General features: G+C 39.4%; 3 protein-coding genes across 4 annotated transcripts; 2 read left to right on the plus strand and 1 right to left on the minus strand.

The window, feature by feature from the left end:
- The first annotated feature begins 1,891 nt into the window (after positions 1–1,891).
- On the plus strand, positions 1,892–2,448 carry LOC122659660 (calcium-binding protein CP1-like). Its single transcript, XM_043854758.1, has one exon. It carries the CDS (start codon positions 1,922–1,924, stop codon positions 2,444–2,446), a length of 525 nt encoding a protein of 174 aa, XP_043710693.1. The 5' UTR covers positions 1,892–1,921; the 3' UTR covers positions 2,447–2,448.
- A 2,609-nt stretch (positions 2,449–5,057) lies between these two features.
- On the plus strand, positions 5,058–5,579 carry LOC122659557 (calcium-binding protein CP1-like). The gene has a single exon (XM_043854659.1). It carries the CDS (start codon positions 5,058–5,060, stop codon positions 5,577–5,579), a length of 522 nt encoding a protein of 173 aa, XP_043710594.1.
- Positions 5,580–8,694: 3,115 nt separating this feature from the next.
- LOC122657409 (DNA replication complex GINS protein SLD5) lies at positions 8,695–15,201 on the minus strand. 2 transcript variants are annotated; one of them, XR_006332303.1, is made up of 7 exons: positions 14,980–15,201; positions 14,497–14,619; positions 14,341–14,420; positions 14,102–14,211; positions 9,081–9,156; positions 8,840–8,993; positions 8,695–8,743 (listed from the first exon to the last, which is right to left on the minus strand). XR_006332303.1 is itself a non-coding variant. In XM_043852105.1 (6 exons), the coding sequence occupies exons 1-6, from the start codon at positions 15,154–15,156 to the stop codon at positions 8,894–8,896; spliced, it is 666 nt and encodes a 221-aa protein (XP_043708040.1). In that variant the 5' UTR covers positions 15,157–15,201; the 3' UTR covers positions 8,838–8,893. The 2 variants fall into 2 exon arrangements, 1 of the variants encoding a protein (XP_043708040.1); XM_043852105.1 differs by lacking the exon at positions 8,695–8,743 and having other exon boundaries at positions 8,838–8,993.
- Between the last annotated feature and the right edge of the window lie 7,796 nt (positions 15,202–22,997).

Genomic DNA, 22,997 nt, shown 5'->3' on the forward strand with positions numbered 1-22,997 from the left:
CTCGGTGCATGCTTAGGGATATGTGCGGCACATTCCAACGGCTGGATGCACCTTGAGCGTGCTGGGCTCTCTGGAGATGAGCTAAATTCGTAACCCGCCCATACTTATGGCTATAATGCATCTTGTGAAACTGTTTATCTTAATCAAGGAGAAGCGGTTGCTATTTGAATGGCCTTATCAAAGGCTGTTTCTTTAGGGTTTATTCACTTGGTGGTAGAATCGAATAACAAAGAAGTCATCCAACTTCTCCAGGATACCTTACGGCAACCCCCCCCCCCTTTAAGCAGCAATGGCTATTAATGATTAAGGGCGTCTTAGTGCTTCTTTTACTAATGTCTCTTTTGATTTTATTTCACGGGATCTGAATTGTATTGCAGATACCCTGGTTTGGAGGGTTCTGTTTATCATGTGTGCGACAGAATGACCGAATTTCTCTCCTTGGCTTCAGAATTTGTGTGTGACTTATCACATGTTATCCATCACTAAAGCTTCTAATTACCTTAAAAAAAAAAAAAAAAAAAGTGTGAATACCCATAATCCTAATCAAAAGTTTAAAAATATCAAATGGAGGACAGAACACTAACCGGTGGTGTGTGTGGGCATGTATTTGCATCCAGATACAGTCCGACATGAAAAGACCGCTGGACCCCTGGACCTTTCCAACTTTCTAGGGGGTGCGGAGGTCTTTTTGCACCGACCCGTATCTGGGCGCAGATGCACGCCCACACCCAGCACGGATTAACGTTCTTTCTCCCTATCAAATATTTAGTGATTGAATTATGGGAGGGGTTTTTTGATCAAGCAATGTATTCTATACCATATTTCCCTAATATTTTATTAATTATTATTTCTCTTACCAAAAAAAGTTAATATAATTATACCTTTGAGAAGGTGTATTATACGCCTTAGGCTTAGAGAGCCTTTCCCTATTGGGAAAATATTCTCTGAGCTACTGGGCTCTGGGCAAAAAAAACTAGCACCTTTGTGGATATATCTCTGTCCTCACATGAAATGACTTCGCTACGCATGTCTGTATAATACCATTTTGTCACACGGCTTTACTGTGCTCCCTGCTCCCTATGCCCCCTCTCACTCAAAACTTCAACCAGGCCTAATCCCATTTCCACATGAAGCACAATGGACTAGGTTCAAGACCTCAGGTCTATTCATGAAAAGGTTTGACTAGATCGTTCCTTGGATCGGCCAACTCGGTTGAATGGGCCGATCCAATCCATTCCTTGACCGATCTGATAGAATATTTTTTTAATTTTTCAAAGTTTTTAAGTTTTTTTTTTTTTTTTTTAATATTATCTAGACCGATACCAACTGATATTAACCGATCTGATCTGGATAATATTGGTCGATCCAATCCTGAGATCAAAACAGCCACTAACATTGGCCGATACATGACCCGATCCATAAAAAAAACGATTTTGGGGGTTTTTTGACCGATCTAAAAAGGTTTTGGTAATGACCGATACCGAGTCCGATACCTGGATTTTGAACCTTGTTCCAATGTTCCCCACTTCCCCTAAACCTTTTTAGGATTTTCGAGTTATAATTGTTTACAAAAAAAAAAAAAAAAGAGTTATAGTTGTTTACTTGCTTTAAGCGTGGGATGCAAGGCTAGAAATATGAGATCAGAAACAAAAATCAGTTGACGTCAGTCCACACGTATATACACCATGCCTGTTGGAACCCAATGGGTACGGCTCCGCGTCCGACGGTCAAACCAACCAGCCAATCTCTGCGTTCTTAAAGCTTGAATTGTCTGGTAAGACCCACCCGGGTCGTCTATATATATATATGTGCTCTTCTTTCGTATACAGATATTCTCTCTCTCTCTCTCTCTCTCTCGGTCTCTTTTGCTTGTAATCTTGATTGAGCTTAGCTTTGCTTTAAGTAGAGTGACAGAAACAGAATGTGTCCTTCCGGCAGAAGTAGAAACCCAAATTTGGAATATTCTGCCATGGTGTCTTCAGATTTCCGGCCAGCATTCGACTTTCTGGATGTGGACAGGGACGGTAAGATCAGCCCAGACGATCTCCGGAGGTTCTACAAACGCTTCTCCTCTTCTTCCTCCTCCAGCTCTAATGTTGCATGCGAGGAGGACATCAGTTCCATGATATCGGTGGCTGATTCCAATAAAGATGGCTTAGTCGAATATGACGAATTCGAGAGAGTTCTGTTTCAGGTCCCTTCCCAATCTCAGCCACCGCGTGACGACGACAATTCGGTGATGCAGGATATGTTCAAGGTCATGGATAGAGATGGTGATGGAAAAGTTGGGTTCCATGATCTCAAAATTTACATGAAGTGGGCGGGATTACAGGCGAGCGACGAGGATGTTAGGGCTATGATTAAATTGGGTGGTGGAGATGACCATGATGGGATTTCTTTTGAAGGACTCCTCAAGATATTGAATTTTGATCTCATCGGAAAATAGATTCCGTCTGTTACGGTGCCTGATCGGCTATTCAATTCGACTCTTCTGCTTTCGCCTGTCGTGCCGTGTGTGCCTCACACACACACACACAAACAAGGGGGGAATGTACCGAAGCTTATATCCACGTGTGTGATTTTTTTGGAAATTGGACTTTTCCACAGTTGTGTTTGACTCGCAAGTCTACCAATCCATGTCCACATCAATATATCATCATCCCAAGTGAATGTAACAAAAAAAAATTTATGGGTTCCACGTAAAAATGAAAAACAGGTTTCCTTATTGTGAGACCTCTAATTGTTTTGAGTCAATATTATTAGGGAGAGGAATGGTTATGCTAGCGGTATAATATAAACTACATAGGGTTTTAGTTTATGGTTTATTGTTCTCAATCGCATAATGCACGTCATAGTTACGTTTAAACACAGGGAGTGTGAAATGACTGTCACATTCCTGGTCATTTCCATCTTTCTAGGGGGTGCGGTGGTCATTACATGTGCCCCTATGTCTAGGCGCAGGGATGGTGTGCGTTGCACGAACAAGTTGTGTTATTTTTCCTTATATATTCATGGTCTGAAATACCTTTCTCTATTCCAATTTGAAGGTTGGATGAGATGGATGAAGAGATTCTCTAATGTGTAAATGTTTCCAACTAAGTACTAAAGGATTTTATATGATTGTAACTGTTACAAAAGTGAGGAACAAGAGAGAATATAAGATATTAAAATTCATAAGCCACGCATGGGATTGTAACCACGGGAAACAATGTACATATGTATTTAATAAGACTTAATAGCCACCCCGAATTAGTGATTTGAGAAGCTCATTAGATAGACTCACAAATTTCAATCAATCACATGTTAAGTTTGATTACCTATTTCAACCATATTGCTTGTCATGTATGAATTAATTTGTTTTATGTGATTTTTCAAAGTTTAAAGTATAGTTTCCAAAAAATGAATTCTATGCAACTTTAAGCAATACTGTCAACCCTAGCTTAGCCGGTGCGAAATATCCCCAACCCTGGCCCAATCATCAATCAATCAAGAACACTAGCAAAGGACCAGAGTTAAAAACAAGAAAAAAAGGTATCCCTTACGAGCTGTGCCACCATTAAAAACAAAGGGTACCAATTGATTTACAATGTGATGTTCACTGTGTTTTGTGGTGAAAGCCAGCCATGCTGAATCGGTTATGAAAATATTATTTATGACAAAAGATTGTTGCCTGATCGTGTAGCCCCTGCACTACTACGGATCCAATGAGAATGTGTGCAAAGGCATTATTATAGATGCGACTTTTTATTTCGCATGCTCCTATGTCTGGGTGCAGTATGGAAGCAACCGAACAACATTCTTTCTTCCTTAATTATCTCTCAATTCTAAGATATTCTACCAATTAGCATCCATATATATCGAGGGTGAATGCACAATTAGAGGAGATAAGTATGGTAGGATATTTTAGGGTATCAACAACAATCTTGGTGACCAAATCATGAGACATAATTAGTAGAATATCTTAGATATGAGAGATAATTAAGGAAGTCTTATCACAGCAAATCTTAGTGGCCCGATCATAGACCTGATCCACCCTTATCTTCAATATACACATTAACATTCACTATTATTCTTCGCTTTTGTGATGCTCACTGACGACTTTGTGGTGTACCAATGCGTCCATCCTTATTTGAAAGCTGAAAGAACAACCATGATTCAAATCAAAAGTTTAAAAATAACAAATGATTGCTTACATTACTTTTGTGCAAATTCCTTTTTACCATATTCACATAATAAATAGGAGGACTAAAACTGACATTTCAATCTTATTTTTACCATACGGGCCCATGTGGGTCTCATATGGATAATATCATTTTCCAACTCATCTTTGGCTTTAGAGTGTAGATTCTTTTTTATATTGGCCTTGTAGGAAACCCTCTACCCATAATACCGTGATTTAATAATGGAAAAGGTTCTTATTAGCACTTTTGTGTTTATCTCTTCCCTCCTCACATGAAATGTGCTTGCTACCTTCCACTGTACGGTACCACTTTACTGCACTTCATAGATTGGATTAAAATCCTTTGAAATTCCTTGATCTTGCGATGTCTTATAATTCAAGCCTGAGAGCTCGACACGTGAATGATGCTTTATCCTAAGATGTGATGAAGCGAATCGATTATTACCCGACATACCACATGCCCCATCCAGTTGTCGACTTTAGACTCAACTCAGGTTCACGTACAAGAATATTCTTGTATGCCAGGATACCATTCAGATGGAATCCACTCCTATGCATTTTATATGGAACGTGGTATGCAAGACTAGAAATTAGAGTTCAAAACGGAAACAGTCAATGTTTGAAACAATTATTACGTCATCATCCCTTAAAGCTTTTTATTTTTATTATTTTATCAAATTAAAAAAAAATAAAAAAAAAAATCCTTAAAGCTTGTCTCGCAAGATTTCACACCGAGAGACCTCACACCTGCCGGTCGTATATCCTCTATATATTCCCCTCCCTCCCCTCCTCTTTCTTTCGACAGAATACAGATTTCTCACACTCTTTCTCTACCTCTCTGACTCGTAATCTCATCTCGACTGAGTTTAGAGACAGAATGTGTCCGTCAGGGAGAAGTAGAAGCTCAAGTTCAGCCAAGGTGGTGGTGCCTTCAGATTTGCGGTCAGCATTCGACCTTATGGATGCTGACAGAGACGGCAAGATCAGCTCAGACGATCTTCGGAAATTCTACGCACGCTTTTCCTACTCCTCCAGCGTTAATGTTGCTTCCGAAGAGGACATTGGTTCCATGATATCGGCGGCCGATTCCAATAAAGATGGGTTAGTGGAATACGACGATTTCGAGAGAGTTCTATTTCGGGTCCCTACCCAATCCCAACCACAACAGGGTGGGGACGATTGGGTGATGCAGGATATGTTCAGGGTCATCGATAGAGATGGTGACGGAAAGGTTGGATTCCATGATCTCAGGGCTTACATGGAGGAGTGTGCGGGATTACAGGCCAGCGAAGAGGATGTCAAGGCCATGATTAGGTTGGGTGGTGGAAATGAACACGATGGGATTTCTTTCGAGGGACTGCTCAAGATATTATTGACCTTGGACTTTTCCGGGAAATAGATTCTTGTTGATTGGAATAGAATGCTGCTGTTTTTCTTTGTTTTCTTGCGCCGCCCAACTTTTCCAAAAGTCCTCATTTTGTGGACGACCCAACATTTCCACATGTGCGACTTTGTTTGCTACAGTTGCGTTTGTGAGTCCCGTGACTCGTGAGTCTACCAACCCCATGTCCACATCGATTATAGCATCATCTGATTATGTGATGTGACTCAGTGACTAGACTCTGTAATATTGTTTATAGTCTAAAATACCCTTTTATATGCCAACCAAAGAAAGGGTCAATAGTTTTTTGGTAAAAAGGACCAAAGGGCAATCTCATGTGTAAGAATTTCCAACATAACGATTTTACATGGTTGAAGCTTTGTAATGTGTTTTTTTAATGTTTTTGGCTTTTGAGGTCCTTTTATTTTGTAAGGACCAAAGGGCAATCTCATGTGAAAGAAACTAAGAATTTCCAACACTAACGATTTTACATGGTGTTTTGTTATGTGTCTTCTTATTGGGAAGCAGTTTTCTATCCAAGAGTGTGGCGTTCTTCTCCTTAGAATGAGGGGGCAAAGGTATCTTTTCATATGGGGAGAAGAAAGATAGATTCATGAGCATAATTTAAGGTATCGCAAACAGATCGGCCGATTTTGGCCGGATCAAATCTATATCGATCGAGATCAATCCTGATACCAATCTAATCCAGCTATACAGACAGGGGTAAAAATATTTTTTTTAAAAATAATTTTTTTATAAGAAAACAGGGACGAAAGTGTCATATTTGCCCGAGTTTGGGTGATCCTGATCCATATCAGTCGATCTGATCCAATCGATACCAAGATCACGAACCATGCTCATGAGAATGCTAACGTAGACCACACTCCCAGATAGAGTTTTTTTTTTCCCTTATTTAGTTTTTGTTTTTGAGGAAGAGAAGCTGATTTTATGCACCATCACGGGAAAGGAATGGGAGTTACAATACCTCAAGTAAGAGGGATTTGTCTTTTTATCCCTTCTTATGAGAGGCGGGTTCACATTCTTATATAAAGAGCAAGAATTTCCGGGAACATTTGGAATATTTTGTTTCTCTTTCTTTGCTACATTTGATAAAATAAAAAAAAAATCATTGCTTTGGACGATGCCTCATGCCAGTACAACTTTTTGATCCTTTCTTATAAAGAGACCGATTGACATTATCGTACGAGAATGTTCTCATACGCCTATTAGGCGCACATATGGAATCCACCCAACTAAGCCCCACATGCAGGATTCCAAATGTGCGCTTCACAGGTGTACGAAAACGTTCGTGTATAAGAATGTGATCCCCCGTCTCTCTTATGAGGTAAGAGGGAGGACAGTTTTTCATTTTTAAAAAAAAAAAACAAAAAAACTGAAAAACTAACATAAAAGTGATAATAAATCTTCTCATATATCTACCCATTCACTCCCATCCTCCAGCGGATTGCCCGTGGTGGGAGTTAGAGGATCGAGCCCAGCAAAACAAGGGGTGTTTGAGTCATTTCATAAGTGGGCCCCATGTACGCTCTCCTATGAAATGAACAAACTCTTCCCTATTTTTGTTGGGGTCCACCTCCAGCTCCAGCCACAGTAGGAGGAGAGCCCAATTGTCATCCAGCTGTTTAACTCTTGTTTTATTAGAGAGGTAGGTCATAAGCCCCTGATTAGAATCATTACACACTAGTTCAAAGAAAAATTTATACTTTTAGTACATCTGAGATGAATGTCAAGCAACACAGTTCAAAGAACTCCCAAGGCCACAGCTCCTCTTGGTTCTTAGGCAGATACTTCAGAAGTTGCATATATTGAAGTCGTTCAAATCTTCAGTGAGGACCAACCGGCAGCCTTACTCATTGCATCATAACCGATCGCAGAAATGAGCACTGGAGCATCCTAGGTAGCATATCAGCATTAGGGTTTTTTGCATTGTATAAGGATGTGCTGTGAAACCCTTGTATTCACTCTGACTCTCATAATTGTGCAACATTAAAATTACTGTTGCCGTCTAACTTCTCGTGTGAATTAGTGCTCTCGTCTTTACTACTAGTGTGGTTAAGGTTATAGTAACAATCCTAAGTGATTGTGGAGGAGTTTGCATTCAAGGAAACACAGCTTTATGTATGCGTGATATTCTATGCGAAAAAGCTAAGATCGCTTAGAAACTTTGGGCCTATTCGCTTCTGCTTAATTGTACCCGCTATTCTAATAAAGAATCAAAGGAAGATAAGAGTTACCATCATCATCATCAAAGGAAACAGAGTAGAAGACAACATTAGATCAAAAATCCCATCGAAAAATATTTCAGAGCATGAAACCAGGTTAGGCCTATTTTTTCTAAAGACAACCTGGTTTCGAGCCAAAATAAAGTACAATGAGACAGACATGAATGAAATTTCAAGAAAGTTTTGGGTCCTTGTAGACATCACCATGCCTAGTGAATTATTAATGTTTCACTATTTGCAATTTAATTGTACATTATTATCATGGTGGATAAATAAATAAAATGGCTCAATGTTTATTTTTTGCCACTTAATAAAAAGTTAGTCCATATGATAGAGAACAATGTATCAGATGGAAATGACCATCTTTTTCTAATTTTAACCACTTCATCTACTCATTTTATGCTTAAATTGCATCAATGAACTTCTAACCTGATCCTCACTCACAAACATAATTCATTCATTTTTTTTTTTTTTGACAGGAGGGAGGGGTCATTTTCAATGGAAAAAAACTTGAACATTTTTGTTTTTCATTTACCATAGCCAACGCCAATAGTACTCGCATTAATCAGCCAAAGAATTCTCTGTTAATATCCTACGAAAATATGATGCACCCTTCAGAATTTGTCTAAAAACTTAATATCCAAGACCAAAAAAAAACTACAGAAAGAGGATATATAAAGATTAAAAGATGTCTTCCATAGAACAGATCTCTGAACTACAAGATGTCCTTACTGAAACATTGGAGCATATACACTTCAGCGTTAATTAAAGGTGAAAGGATGAGAATGATACATCCACACATAGTTTGCTTCAAGCACATACATGCTCACCACTCAAAAGTATACCTCCAGGCTCCAGGGGTACAAAAGAAAGCCATCTGCCGCCTTCAAGGAAAGGGCCATCAGCTCCTTCCTGGCTTTTTCATAGATACTTACAAACCTGCCATGGGTTAAGGCTGCGTACATTTCACCTTCCCCAGACCCTGCTAAACGCGGGATCCTTGTGCACTGGGTACAGCCTTTTTTACTTCCAAACCTACCATGGGTTACATGCAAATGCCTTATCACCCAGAAGATGCCAAACTCTTTCTTACACAAGGTCGATCTGCCCACTCTCTACGAGTGCCTTTATTGACTTGTAACGTAGTACATACAGATCATCCGCAACTAGGTCCACAATCTCATCCCCACTACAAAGAGAGATTACAGGTGGTTAGCAGATCAGAAGATAAACATGTCCTATAAAAATACATTTTTTGTAAAGTTTAACAGATTACCTATCATCAAGCTGGAAAGCTCCCACAGAACCCTTGCTTTTGCAGAAGACAAAGGTGTCCAACCGAGGCTCCGGGACTGAACTTCCAAATCAAAGATCAAATGGTTATAAGACATCTCAAAGCCATTGAAAACATGGTTCTGATTGATCAACACTTATATTATTCCTTGGCCATTTGACTGAACACAGGCTTAGGTTTTGAGTTTGAGTGGATACTTTAATGTGAAAAGTTGGATCCAATTTCCAATCCACTTCCCTTCCAGTACCCTATGAAAATGGGACTTGCACTGGGTTACATCTTATTTTCGCAAGGTCTGGGGAGGGGTGGGTTACAGTCAATTTGGGCACAGAGAGAGAGAGGGGTAACAGAATGTTTTAGTCAAACCAGGAAGATTCCAATTGAGTATTGTTAAGATTATCGTGTTTAGGAGTTGAATCAGACTTCACCACAAAAGGGGATACAACTCTCTGGATCCGAAAATATGCTTCATTCATAGAGGGGATCTTCTCTCCAGTCAACAATTGACTTTTGACGGATTGAAGATCAGAATCTAGCCCAGAGAGAATTTTAGCAACCAAAAATTCAGATTGTTGGGACTTAATTACAGCAACATCAGTAGAGATAGGCTGGTATACATTGAGTTCTTCCCACATCCCCTTCAATGAACTGTAATACTCACCAAGGGATTTTCCATCTTGTTTAAAAGAAAAGAATTTCTCATAGACATCATAAATTCGGGACAGATTTGTATCTTGAGAGTAGCTCTCTTTAAGTTCGTTCCAAACACCCTTGGCAGTTTTATGAAACATAACATTGGAAGCAATGGAGGGTTCCATGCTATTCCAAAGCCAGCAAAGAAGGGTTGCATTCTCAGCCTTCCAATCATCATATTTGTCATCAGTGGAATCCACGGGTTCCATCGTAAGATATTTCATCTTCCGGCGAGCAGTGACATAGACCTCAAAGGCTTGAGACCAAAGTAGATAATTAGAAGCACCATTCAGCTTCACACTGGTAATCTGAATATTAAAGTTGTCGGTAGAAGACTTAGCATCAGCCATTAGGGAAATAAAAAGGTGCAAACTCCAATGTCGATAACAGCCCAAAAGAAAGAAATCTCTGATCAGGGTAAAACCGATAGCCTTGAAGAATAGGGCACAACAGCCCAATACAGAAGTATATTCTTTGATAAATATAACCAGCAATAGTGATGTATAATCACTAGAAGTCCAGCCACAAGAATGAAGAACAGACCCCAGAAGAAAAACAAATCGATTTCCACAGGGATTTGGAATATCGATTGTCAAGGTTTTAGGGGCAAGCAAATAACCAATCTTCAAGGACTTCGAACAGCAGCAGGAACATACACAATCAGTTGCAGCATAGCAGGAGACTCTAGTCCTTCATGAATATATGACTAGAGTTCAGATCAACATAGGTAGCATAGGTTGCTGTAAACCATGATAAACAAAGGGGAGAAAAAGAACCTTCAAAACAGCAGCAACAAGATGAATCTCGTGGATCAGAATTTATTGCTCTGATACCATGAAACAAAACTGAAGCTAAAAATAATCTGCAGCCAGAGAACTAGAAGCAGAAAGCAAAGAAGAAAGAAGAAGAACAGAGAGAATGAGAAGGAAAAATTGAGAGAAAAGAAGGTTTCTCACGATTTAGTTAAATTGACTAAATCGTGAGAGACAGATTTATTTATAACATAACTTAAGGAATTACAATATGAAGTACCCAAAATACCCTTAAGACATAAAGCTAAATTAGAACTAACAAGAAAGCAAAATAAGAGACATAAACAACCCAAAACACCTAAACACGATAAACTCCTAAACACGATAATCTTAACACTCCCCCTCAAGCTGGAGCATAAACATCACCAAGATCCAGCTTGGAACAGCCATTTGCAAACTGTGGTCGAAACAAAGCTTTGGTAAACATATCGCCGAGCTGAAACTGGATCGAACAAAAGGGGTAGTAATCAACTTCTTCAGAACAGCAGGCCGTAGCCGTGGTGGCGGTGGTACTTCTTCTCGCGGTCGTGGTTCTACTTTTGGGCGCGGTCGTGCCACTGGTTCTGGAGGTCGTGGGGTTACATCTAACACTGCTGGTTCTGGTTCTGTTGATACTAGTTCTCGATGGTGCACTCATTGTAATCGGTCTAATCATACTGTTGATAAGTGTTGGCTCAAACATGGCAAACCACAATGGACCCGTGAGCAATTTGCAAACTCTGCCATATCTGATGGAGGGACTGATTCTGTGCACTCTTCCGACCTTGCCCCGAGATCCTCTACTGATGGTGGTACCTCTTCTAATGATTTAGTCTCTCAACTCTTACAAGGAGTCCAGCAACTTGAGGCTTCTTCTACATCTACAGCTGTCCTTGCCCACTCAAGTACTACTGCTTGTTTCGCATCCTCATCCTCTCCGTGGGTCATTGACTCAGGAGCATCCTCTCACATGACTGGTAAGCCTACTTTGTTTTCATCTTCCACACAGACTTCTATGTCATCTCGGATTTCTATTGCAGATGGATCCTCTATGCCAGTCACTGGTCATGGGAAAGTTGCTCTGTCTTCTAACATATCTTTGGCTAATGTTCTTCATGTTCCCAAGCTTCCTCTTAGCCTCTTGTCTGTTAGTCAATTAACTAAAAATTTGAATTGTTCCATAACCTTTCACCCTTCTTATTGTGTCTTTCAGGATCTTGCAACAAAGACGAAGATTGGTGGCGGGTATGAGAAGGGAGGCCTCTATTACTTTGATCTGGGAACTACATCCACTGCAGCAGTTGCTACTTCTCCTGGTGTATCTCCTTTATATTGGCACTATCGGCTAGGACATCCTTCTCTATCTAAGTTGCAGCACCTTATTCCCAATTGTAAGTCTGTCTCCCGTATCGAGTATGAAGCTTGTGAGCTTGGCAAGCATCATCGTACTGTTTTTCCTTTTAAGTCCAGAGTCTAGGAGTACTTCTTTATTTCAGTTAGTTCATTCGGATATTTGGGGTCCTTGTAGGGTCAAAAGTCGGTTAGGGTTTTCATATTTTGTTAGTTTTATTGATGATCATTCTCGTATGACATGGCTGTACCTCTTGAAGGATCGATCTGAATTTGTCTCTGTCTTCAAACAGTTTTATAATGAAATTCGAGTTCATTTTGGTGTTTCTTTAAAGACTTTGCGTACTGACAATGCACTTGAATTAATTCAGCGTGAGGTCTCTCATTTTTGTTCTGACAATGGTATTCTTCACCAAACTAGTTGCTCTTACACACCCCAACAAAATGGTGTGGCAGAGCGCAAAAGTCGCCATTTGTTAGATGTTACTCGTTCTTTGATGTTTCATAAACAACCCCAAACACCTAAACACGATAATCTTAACATAATTTAGAACTAACAAGAAAGCACAATAAGAGACATAAACAACCCCAAACACCTAAACACGATAATCTTAACAAGTATCAATTAAAATCAATAAACTACTTCAAATTTAAAAGGAGGGGTGGGGCGAAGAATACCAGAAAATGAATATACTAATTGAAAAAAGAAAAATAAATACTTTAGCCGGATAGGATTGACTCTAAACTTGGCTCAAGTCCTATTATACCCACAATCATTGGAAAATCCTCAATAAAGCAACCATTACAAACCCTATAACTTAAATCTTCTGTTTGGGGGTGAAGAACTAGCAAAAAAAAGATCAGACTTTAATTTGTCACTTTTCTACTTCCACTAGTACCAACAAGATTCGCAAGTTCCCATGGATCAAGGATTAAATACTCCCATTATGCAAATTAATCACATGCAGGTCACTTGGAAGCATTGCTATGGACTGATTTCTCAGAGTCTTAACTATGACATACAAGACTAGAAGGAAATATAGTCAAAGCTACTTTTGAATACCTCACTTTCCAAATACTCCTAGGACAATATTTAGTAGAAAGTAGACACTCAAAAAACCAGAAGAAATAGGAGACCAACAAAAGTTTAAACTAGAAACTTGTCAGCCAACACTTCAGAACTAGAACTATTATTAACATAAGCATGACATGCATTTTATGATAGTTTGGAAATTATTAGAGAGATGATTTGCAAGACATGACCTATTACCCCTTTCAACATCTTGAGAGTTGAGAGAATACAAACAATACACAAACAATATCTAGAAAGGTGTCGGCCTCTGAAAATTGATTTGGACTGTTCATACTGTAATTATAGGGCCATCCATGAAGTTTATGACCTGAGAAAAATTGGTATCACTAGCTGTCAAAAAAGCAAACAATTATTTGTTCTCTCTCCCTCTACCAAGTCTTGAGCCTATGACAAGTTGCATATATGATCAAAACACCATTAAAGGCTACATATGACTAGTAAACGTCATCGACTGTCAAGAAACAGTCAGATACAGAAGCAAATTAGATAGCACTAATTGATATGAATCTCACTTGTAACCAACCATACCCATTGGAAAAAGAATTCCTAGGGAGAAAATCAAACCCTTTCTCTTTAATCTTTACTGTAAGAAGCGTATAACAATACCAGCTGTAATTACCCCCTTCATATTTTCTTCTTTTTTTTTTTTTTTTTGGGGGGGGGGGGAGGGATGGATATTCTCTTTATTCTAAAGGAAAGCTACAAGTCAAATCTGGGACAAGGACACGGGAATTATGACCTAGTTTAAGCGATTCCTTGTAAACCATTTCACCTTGAACAAAGTATGACCTAGATTTAAGCCATTCCTTGTAAACCATTTCACCTTGAACAATGTTTCAAGAATAAACAACCCCCAAGCCCAAACAAAAAAAAAATTCAAGAACCTGCATTTTGCGCATACAATGCACACTGATTTAGGCTCCAAAAGACCAATTGCCCATTATTTGGGTAGTTATCCTCACATATATTCCTACCCTTGGGCTTCTCGGTCTTTTATACTATTCAATGAAGCACTTCTTTCCAAAAAAAAAACAATAGAGAACTATACTTATGAATGTACATGAAAGATTCATTACCCATGTCATCTTCTTCACTAGATATGGATTGCCTCAGAATGGACTGATAACCATAAGGTAAATGAGACAAAACAGATTTTTGGAGATGCTTTTCCATAAAATCCGTGCACCTGTTCATAGCAAAGCCAGCTTCAGAAACACTGTATCGAGTAGTAATTGATTAGCATAAGCTACCCCTGTTACAGATATACACCCAACCATCTCTTGTATGAGAGAGAGAAGTAAATGTAATAACTCACTTTTTAGCAAACTTCTGCTCTTGTTCAGAGAGCCGGTTCCACAATTCAGATTTTGAAATGTGGATAAAGTACTTCTCAATCTGCAATGCAAGTTAGAAGGCAAACGATTATTTAATTTTAAAACAGAATGCCTCAAAGTGCTCAGTAGATAATCACCTTTTGAAGGCGGGTCCGAAGATAAGATCTCAAGAGGAACAGTGCCCTATCTAAATCCATCTGGTACAGAGAGACAGTAAGCGGATCCGTACCATTTTTGGCAAATTCCTCCATAGTATCTTCCTGTAAATATATGGGAAGACTGACACTGGAATAAGTGAAATCGACCATAAAAGCATACGGTGTCTTATAAATCCATTCAAAACAATGAATTGATGACATGAAAGCCTAAATAAAGCATGTTTTCCAAGCCAGTGACCACATATTATCATCATAAAAGAAATGGATTCTCATTCACATGATACAAAAGGTATGGGGATCCAAAATTGAAATTATTCCATTCTCATTGGCAACCAAATGCAGCCTAAACTAATAATAACCGAAACACAAATCAGCAATAAACAAGAAATACATAAATCGAATGATTGCATGAATTACAAGAACCGTCAACTAAAAAGGGAAGGGAGAAAGAATGGAGGGTACCATCAACTGAATCTGTTCTCTAGATCTCTGTACCAAACTAGCCTGAAACTGAAGAATTTCAGGAGAAGCTTTCTCATTCCGCCATGCCCGCTTCAAGAGCTCCACGTCAGTCGTCGCAATTAGCGAATCGTAATCTTCACTCGAAAATCCTAACCCATCTTCCGAACCATCTGCCATTCCCTTTTTCTTCCTTCCTGTTTGTTTCTCGAGGATAGACGGAAAAAAAATGAAACCGCTTTTGAGTTTGAATGTAACAAGAGCTCTAGAGTCTTGACAGGAAAAGAAGCAAAATGGCGCTAAAGCAAAAAAATATATATATATCACAGAAATTTAGATACTGCTTTTTGTTGGGGGGGGGAGGAGGGTAGGAAAGTTTTTTTTTTTTTTGGTAAGAGAAGGGTATGAAAGTTGGGGTACTGAGAGTGTGAGACTCACTGTTGTAGTTCACGTGTTCTTATTGGTACAAAAGAAGAAAATCTACCCTTTTACAATATAATGCCATCAAATTTTGGTCGGTGCTTCTTCACTCCCCCTTCTAGAGAGTCGGAGAATGGATCCTCTGTTTAGAGTCTTGAGACTCTGCAGTGAGAGAGAAAGGGAGATGATCGAAGAAATTGTTTGAAATCTTAACTCCATTCAAGCTAAAAGAGGAATTAATGATTTTAAATACACTGAGAAACCAGTGAGACTAAAACCCTAATCGAACTCGTTATAATTAATTTTAAATACGATCAAGCATAAATCGATTATGGGCAACTGACAAGGATGAAAAGGGGAAAAGGGGGAGAGAAAAAAAACACAGATAACTGGAACAACAAACAAAACTGAAGAAGCATTAGAAGTTTAGGTTAAAATCAAAATTACAAGAAAAAAAAAATCAGACAACTGGCCTTGAGGAGATCACAAAGGCAACGAAAGTACGAGTGTGTTCTCACAAAACAAATCCTTCTGGCAGAGTCTCTTCTGTGAAAACTGAGAGATCATCACAGACTTTCAATCGTCATCCCGTAAAAATCCTACCGAAAATCTGATTTTGAAAGTGAATGGGTTTGAGAAGAAAAGGAATTGATAAGAAAAACTGGTAAACTTATCTAGTTTTGCATCCAAACATCATCTTACCAAATTCCGAGAAAATTGTTTCTGATTCTGGCCGGTAAGGCTGTAAGCCTGTAAACAGTCCCCATATTCCACTAATCTTCCCATCAAACAAACAGGAACATAGAGAGAAAACATATGGCGAGTTTGTGCGTGAATCAAACACCATCGATTGTTATTCTTCGAGATCCGCAATAATAGGGTAAGATTCACGCACAAACTTGAAATATGTATCCTCATTCATCAATTGGTTTTCATTCAAAAAGCACTGCTGCGTCTGGACGTGTAAGAGCTCCTTTGCTCTCCAATATATAAATATGGAGGGGACAAGCAAGCTAAGGAGTTTCTCCACTCTTGGCCACCCCTAATGGTATAATTTTATTAGGTTCTGACTTGGAAACGTCTTGAACACGGGTCTCTCGCCTCTTTGAGTGATTAAGTGCCCGCTTGATAACCTTACGGGTGTTTCTATTCTGGTTATGTGCTGAGAAACAGCAGAACAATTTTTTCATTTTTTGAAATAAGAAACCGTTTTTGACCCACTTGCTAAACCTGTTCTGAAAACGTTTCCAGAAGACAATTGGAACACCATTGGTGCTTGATAAAATCTGTTTCTGGGAACATTACAATTGGAACACCATTGGTGCTTGATAAAATCTGTTTCTGGGAACATGTAATGTGACCAATTTTAATAATATTTGTCTTGATGGGCTGAATCTGAATAACAGATTAGCCTACAATAACAGATGGTTGGTTTGCTTTATCTCAAAAAAAGTGCTGCATATGAACTTCTAATAGAGCCACAACAGCAGGTTTTTGGAAAGCAACTGGAAGAATGAATATTTGCAATATTTTAATACAATGCTGAGTATTGAAAAGTTCTAAGAATGAATTTCGAACAAAAAAACCTCTAGTATTCACATCATCCTCTTTACTAAAGTCATACTATGTGTTCCACTTCGACCTAAAGATTGTTCCTTTTAGTCTAATAATTCACAAAATGTGTCAACATATCTTAAACATATCACAATAAGAAAGAAAAAGCTGGATTGCTCATGTGGCTCATACATTTCTGTACCATCGAGAACTTGACCAAAAAAAAAAAGGGGAAAATTACATTGCCACCCCCTAAGGTTTGTACTAAATACAGAGCGACCCCCTGTGTTTCTAAATTATACACCGCATCCCCTGAGTGGACCCCTGAATGGACAGTGTTAAGTAAAAAATTTAAATGACAATTTTACCCTTCAATTAACCATATTCTAATTTTTTATTTTTCTAACATAATGGGACCCACCACTATTTCTTCGTCTTCTTCTTTCTTCTTCTTCTTCTTCAACCACTGCCCCATCACCGCTGCAACCTCCGACCACCCCACTATTGTGTCTACCATCCTCTGCCCTCTTCCAGTTACCTCTATCAACAATCCCATCATCTCCTTTCCCAACCCAATCACACTTTTCTTCTTTTCTCTCTGCATTGTATCCTAATTTCTTCCCAATCCCAATTACTCTCTCCCAAATTCCCAATCACACCTTGCAGCAGTAGGGTGACTACAACAACACAAGATCTAACGACATTGTTCGGTTTCACAGCTCTAACGACACAAAATCCCCTTCGGCTCCACAAACTCTGTTCTCCAAATGGGTACAGGACCAAAATTTGTCTTCTCAACGAGGACCAAGCTCCCGTTGTCAACCAAATCTAGCAATTGGGGATACGTTTTAGCGATTGTGGATCTCGAGTCCTTCAAAAATTCTTCTCTGAAATTGAAATCTGGTGGAGGAAGTTTGATAGAAACCCTAGCGAGGTAGGGGCTTCGTGTTGTTAAGGAACTGGGAAGATTGCATTTGCAAGGTTGTTGAGATTTGAGAAAGGAGAAAATGGTAAACCGTAAAAGCAAAACCAGAGAATAAACTGAGAAACTAGGATTCGGGACTTAGGGTTTTCAACTTCCGAATTCCAGTCAATGGAGATGGAAGGAGGCTCAAGCGACGCTCCCAAAATGGATTCCTTGGAAGCATTAATCTTCGGCCTCGTGAGCATGTCATCGATCTCACTAATCAGATTCATCAGCTCCCTAGCTGCATCAAACACAACGGTCCCTGCTCTGTTTCGCACTACTTCAAACCGAAGAATTCAGGCATTGAGGCTGAAGGTTTAACTATAAAGGAAGCATATTTTAGAGGAAGGAAGCTGCAGGGTCCTACGATTCCTCTTCCTGATGGGTATTCTGGTTTTGTCTTGGGAAAGACAAAGAAACGTTCATGAGTAGAGAGAAATGACTAATTGTTATTCATTAGATTTCTTGCCATTGGTTATATAATTTTTCTCACAAACCATCTCTTGTCAGCATTTAGCAATGAAATATAGTCTAGATGCTCACAGAATGCCATTTCTGGGACAACCCATTGGTTTCCAATAAAATATGGAATGTTTCTGCAACTTGTAATGGGAATCCATTATTGCTGAGATCAAGTATCTGCAACGATTTTGCCATGGCAATGGCTTTAGTAAGCTCCTGAAAGAAATCACATCCTACAGTGGGTCTTTACTTTTCCTAATAATCTCTTCTTTTTTTTTTTAACATTTGCAAAGGAAAACTTGATGGTTCAGGGAATGGTGGTCGCCATAACCCTAAACCTGCAATTGATTCGAGTAGCAGGGGAAGAAGGTGTGAAGTTAGGGATGCCTTATGGGCAAATGGTAAGCTCACAACCCATTAGGGGTATATTTGTCATTTTAAAGCATCAATGGCCAACCCATCAGCAACTAACAGAAATGCTCTAACGGAGTGGAGCTGACTGTAATAATTAACCCAAACTCAGGGGGTGCGGCTGTATAATTTAGAAATACAGGGGGTCACTCAGTATTTAATACAAACCTCAGGGGATGGCAGTGTAATTTTCCCCAAAAAAAAAGACTACAGAACATAAGAAGATGACATGATAAGGAAAATGAAAATGCAAATTACAGAAGTAGCTTCCATCATTTTCCAGTCATTATGGATTCACTAGCTCATGTCAAGAATTCTTGGCAAAAAAATTAGTTCGTCACAACTAAATCAAGAGAAATAAACTTCTGATGGTATATCATACAAAACATAAGAAGATGAAGCTAAGAGGAATCAGCCATTCTGTGATAAATAACATCAAACAAATTTCACCCAAAAGTCTACATCAAATGAGACTTTCACCCAAATATTAAATCAAATGAGACAAGCAAACATGGTTTAGATGTATTTGGTTGAAATATTGTTATTTTCTTAAAGAAGAAAAAAAAAAAAGACCTGTCATAATGCCTAAGTACTACTATACATCCAAATAACTAAATAAGTTGGCATGAGCATGCTTCCTACCTGTATAATACTTGCAGCACTTTTTGATGGACTATATAACCTAAGCTAAAAACTTCAATGAAGTTGATGCAGAAAACTAAGGGCTATAAGCCTATAACTCTTTATCATTGGAAATCATTACCAGATTCAGTTTTCATCATTATTTAGGAGATGCTCATCCAGAACAAAGCTCTCTAACCTTCTCAAGTTTCAATGCACAAAACTGATAAAAAAGAAATATAAAAACTAACCAGAAGATATGCCAACACAAAGCTATGAAATGTCAAAGTCGGAATCTCTTTCAAGTAAAGGTTACTTACTGCATCTATAGAAAAAAGGAGTAGGTTTGCTTCGGATTCTACAACATCGTTCACTGTTCGTAGGAGTGAGCACACACCCCCCCTTGCTGCCCAATACCTGGGCACACCCCTCCTTGCTGCCCTACACCTGAGCACACACACCCCCCCCCCTTGCTGCCCAATACCTGAGCACACACACCCCCTTGCTGCCCAATACCTGAGCCCACAACCCCCCCCTTGCTGCCCAATACCTGAGCACACCCCCCCCCTTTGCTGCCCTACACCTGAGCACACACACACCCCCACTTCTTTGATTTTTTTAGACTTCATAGCATTAACTATTCTTCCATGAATTCTCTCCTTCTTTTCTTTTTCTTCCATTCTAAAAAAGTGAAGATATGGAAAATTTTTGTTGCCAGTAACTTCCTCCATGAATTTTCTCCTCCTTTTCTTTTTCTTCCATTCTTAAAATTGAAGATATGGAAAATTTGGGCTACCAGCATCTTGTTGATTGAAACAAACAAGACATAAGTAATTATTAATGCATTTTAATAAACAAACAAACAAACAAACAGAGAATCTATATATCTCACCCAAAGGACTCAGAGGGAGAAAGGGAGGTTAGAACTTAAAAGAAGTTGAATGAAGAGGAAATCTTACTTATTGGGTCTTGTGTAGTCACACAGACATTTTCACAAACCTTTATTGTAAGCATTCAAATCTCCAATTCTTCTCTTTACCTATCTTAATTTTAATCTTGAAAATTAAGTCCCTTTTGTTTCTACATGTAAAATCTGGATTTTCTGTTTTAGAAAACTGAGTGGAATCTCCCCTCCCCCTCCCTCATGATCTTCTCTTCTTTTTTCTCCACCTTATCCTCACTCTATATTCTAACCCTGAATTTGTAAATGAAAGTTGTTGGGAAGGGTATATATTCTTAAGATACTGCTATAACCTCCAATATGGAACCTCGACCTACAATGCAATTTGACGAAAGAGAATTCCTCTTTAAGAGCACGACACTGCTACAACCTCCAATGTGGAGCACACAGCCCTCAAATATCAATGCTCAAACGCCACTTGCAACAACACAACCCAGAAAATTTGGCAACTTCCCAATTAACTTTAAGAAAGTGATAGACCTCACCTAAGGCAGGATGCCTTCACAATTCAAACCAGACTATAGCCTAAGCAGATTTTGATATTATAACCCAGACCTCGATAACCCAGGATAACAGTAACTATAACAGCAGCAACTGGGGGCTTTAAGGGGAGCTTCAGTAGATGAAAACAACAAGTTTAATGAAGCTTGGATGATCTCAGATGTGTCCAGAAAATAAAAATCAGAAAGGGGAGTAATCACAATAGAAGAGAGAGACCAATTATTCAAGGGAAGTTGGCTCTACAACCATTAAACGGAGCATCCATGGAAGTTGGCTCTACAGCCATAAAACAAACAAACAAAAATTGCTAACACGGAGGCCCTATATTCTTATCCTCCCTCTATATTCTAACCGATAGCCTATTTTTCCCTTTCTTTGTTGCTGCCATAGGTTTTGAAATAGTGCTATACTGCTGCTGGATTAAACAAATTTAAAGAAGAAAAAAACGAAGTATACCTGTGGAGAAGATGTTGTATCCCCAATGCAGTGGCCTTCAGAGCTCGTGAACAGGGTATGTTCAAGCTTCAAAAAAAACCCAGATCCAATCATTAACAAAGCCAGAGAGAGCGAGAGAGAAAGACAGAGACAGAGAGAGCAAGAGAGCGAGAGAGAAAAACAGAGACAGCGAGAGAGCGAGAGAGCGAGAGAGCGAGAGAGAAAGTCAGGAGAGATAGAGGGTACCTGAGAGAGAGAGATCTACCAAGCTTGCCCTAAGAAGAAAACCTGTGAAGAGGACGACCTTGTGACTTGTGAGAGCTGGGTAAGTGGTTAGAGGTATGGATTTCAATTTTATCAGGAACAAGTTTGCAATTTTGTGCTGAGAAACGAAAGAACATGTTCTGTCAAAAGTCTTCTAGGGAGCATAAATTTTGATTTTTGTTTCCAAAAACAGTCACAAAAAACACTTCGTTATCAAGCAGTTTTTGGGTGTTTTTCCGTTTCTCATAATGGAAAAACACCAGAAACTGTTTCTCGTAAGGTTATCAAGCGGGCTCTAAAATCCTCTCCAATTCCTTGATCGCCGAATGTGGTGCAATTTAAGGTTGAGAGATTGACACCTAATAGGCGCGACATCCAACGGTCCGAGGTAGAGTGAATCGTTTTTTTTTTCTTTCTTCTCGAGCTCAGCACCGTTGGATGTCACGCACTCGCACCAGTCAGGTGTCGAGCTCTCAACCCCGAATTGTACCGCATTGCACTTTTTGAGAATTGGAGATGGTTTTCTCCCTCTTCGAGTTTGTCAAATTTTGGGTCCAAAATCATATTGAAATACACATTTTCTTTTGGGTTTATGCCAAATGCACCCCCTCAAAATGCCCATTTGTACAAATGCACCCCTACAACTTTACAATTTCCAAATGCCCCCTACTTTCAAAACATTGTAACACTCTAGTCCAATCCATTAGTATGGGACGTTAGACATTAGTTTCAGGGAATCTAATAAATGCCCTTATGATAAAAACCCACCAAAATTAAAGATTAAAGTAACCAAATTGCCCTCATCTTCCCCAAATCGTTTAGGATTTGAAACTGAAAATCAATTTGGGGAAGATTAAGGTTTGGTCACTTTACTCTTTAATTATGCACTCCTCAATTTTCCCCCATTCAAACCCATTTTTATTGCTCACAATGGGAGTTTTCCTCCCCCCCCCCCCCCACCAATTCAAGCCCATTGCTCACAATTAAAGTTGTGAACCAAAACGGGTTGCCTAGATGTTTGGGTTGGTCATCGGTTTAGTGGCATCCACTCATTAAAGTTGGCCAGTTTGAACTTAATCCTTAGATGCCCCTAAATCCAAGTGGCGCTCTCAGATGGGCAGGACATGACAGGAAACTTCATGGCAATAGAGGATCTGAATCCCTTCTTCTACCAAAAAAAGGGATCCAGATCCTCTACTGCTGAGCTGCCCGGCAGGACCGTGCTGCCAAGACACGATGAGGCGCGCAATGACCACCTTACCCCCACTCGGGCAAAGCGCTCTGGCAGGGGTAAGGCGGTCATTGCGCACCTCACCGTGTCTTGGCAGCACAGTCCTGCCGAGCAGCTTGGCACTAGAGGATCCAAATCCAAAGAAAAAAAATCCATTCATTTTCTCTCCTATTTTTTCTTCTTCGTCACCACCG

This window comes from Telopea speciosissima, chromosome 4, assembly GCF_018873765.1.
Source record: "Telopea speciosissima isolate NSW1024214 ecotype Mountain lineage chromosome 4, Tspe_v1, whole genome shotgun sequence".
Classification (NCBI taxonomy): domain Eukaryota; kingdom Viridiplantae; phylum Streptophyta; class Magnoliopsida; order Proteales; family Proteaceae; genus Telopea; species Telopea speciosissima.

Bases quoted from the DNA above. Each gene is read 5' to 3' on its own strand.
- LOC122659660 (XM_043854758.1), top strand. From the start codon at position 1,922: ATGTGTCCTTCCGGCAGAAGTAGAAACCCAAATTTGGAATATTCTGCC.
- LOC122659557 (XM_043854659.1), top strand. From the start codon at position 5,058: ATGTGTCCGTCAGGGAGAAGTAGAAGCTCAAGTTCAGCCAAGGTGGTG.
- LOC122657409 (XM_043852105.1), bottom strand. From the start codon at position 15,156: ATGGCAGATGGTTCGGAAGATGGGTTAGGATTTTCGAGTGAAGATTAC. The intron at 9,157-14,101 runs GTAATGAATCTT...TTGGAAGTTCAG, and splicing joins TAGTGAAGAAGATGACATGG to TCCCGGAGCCTCGGTTGGAC. The intron at 8,994-9,080 runs GTAATCTGTTAA...CTCTCTTTGTAG, and splicing joins GCTTTCCAGCTTGATGATAG to TGGGGATGAGATTGTGGACC.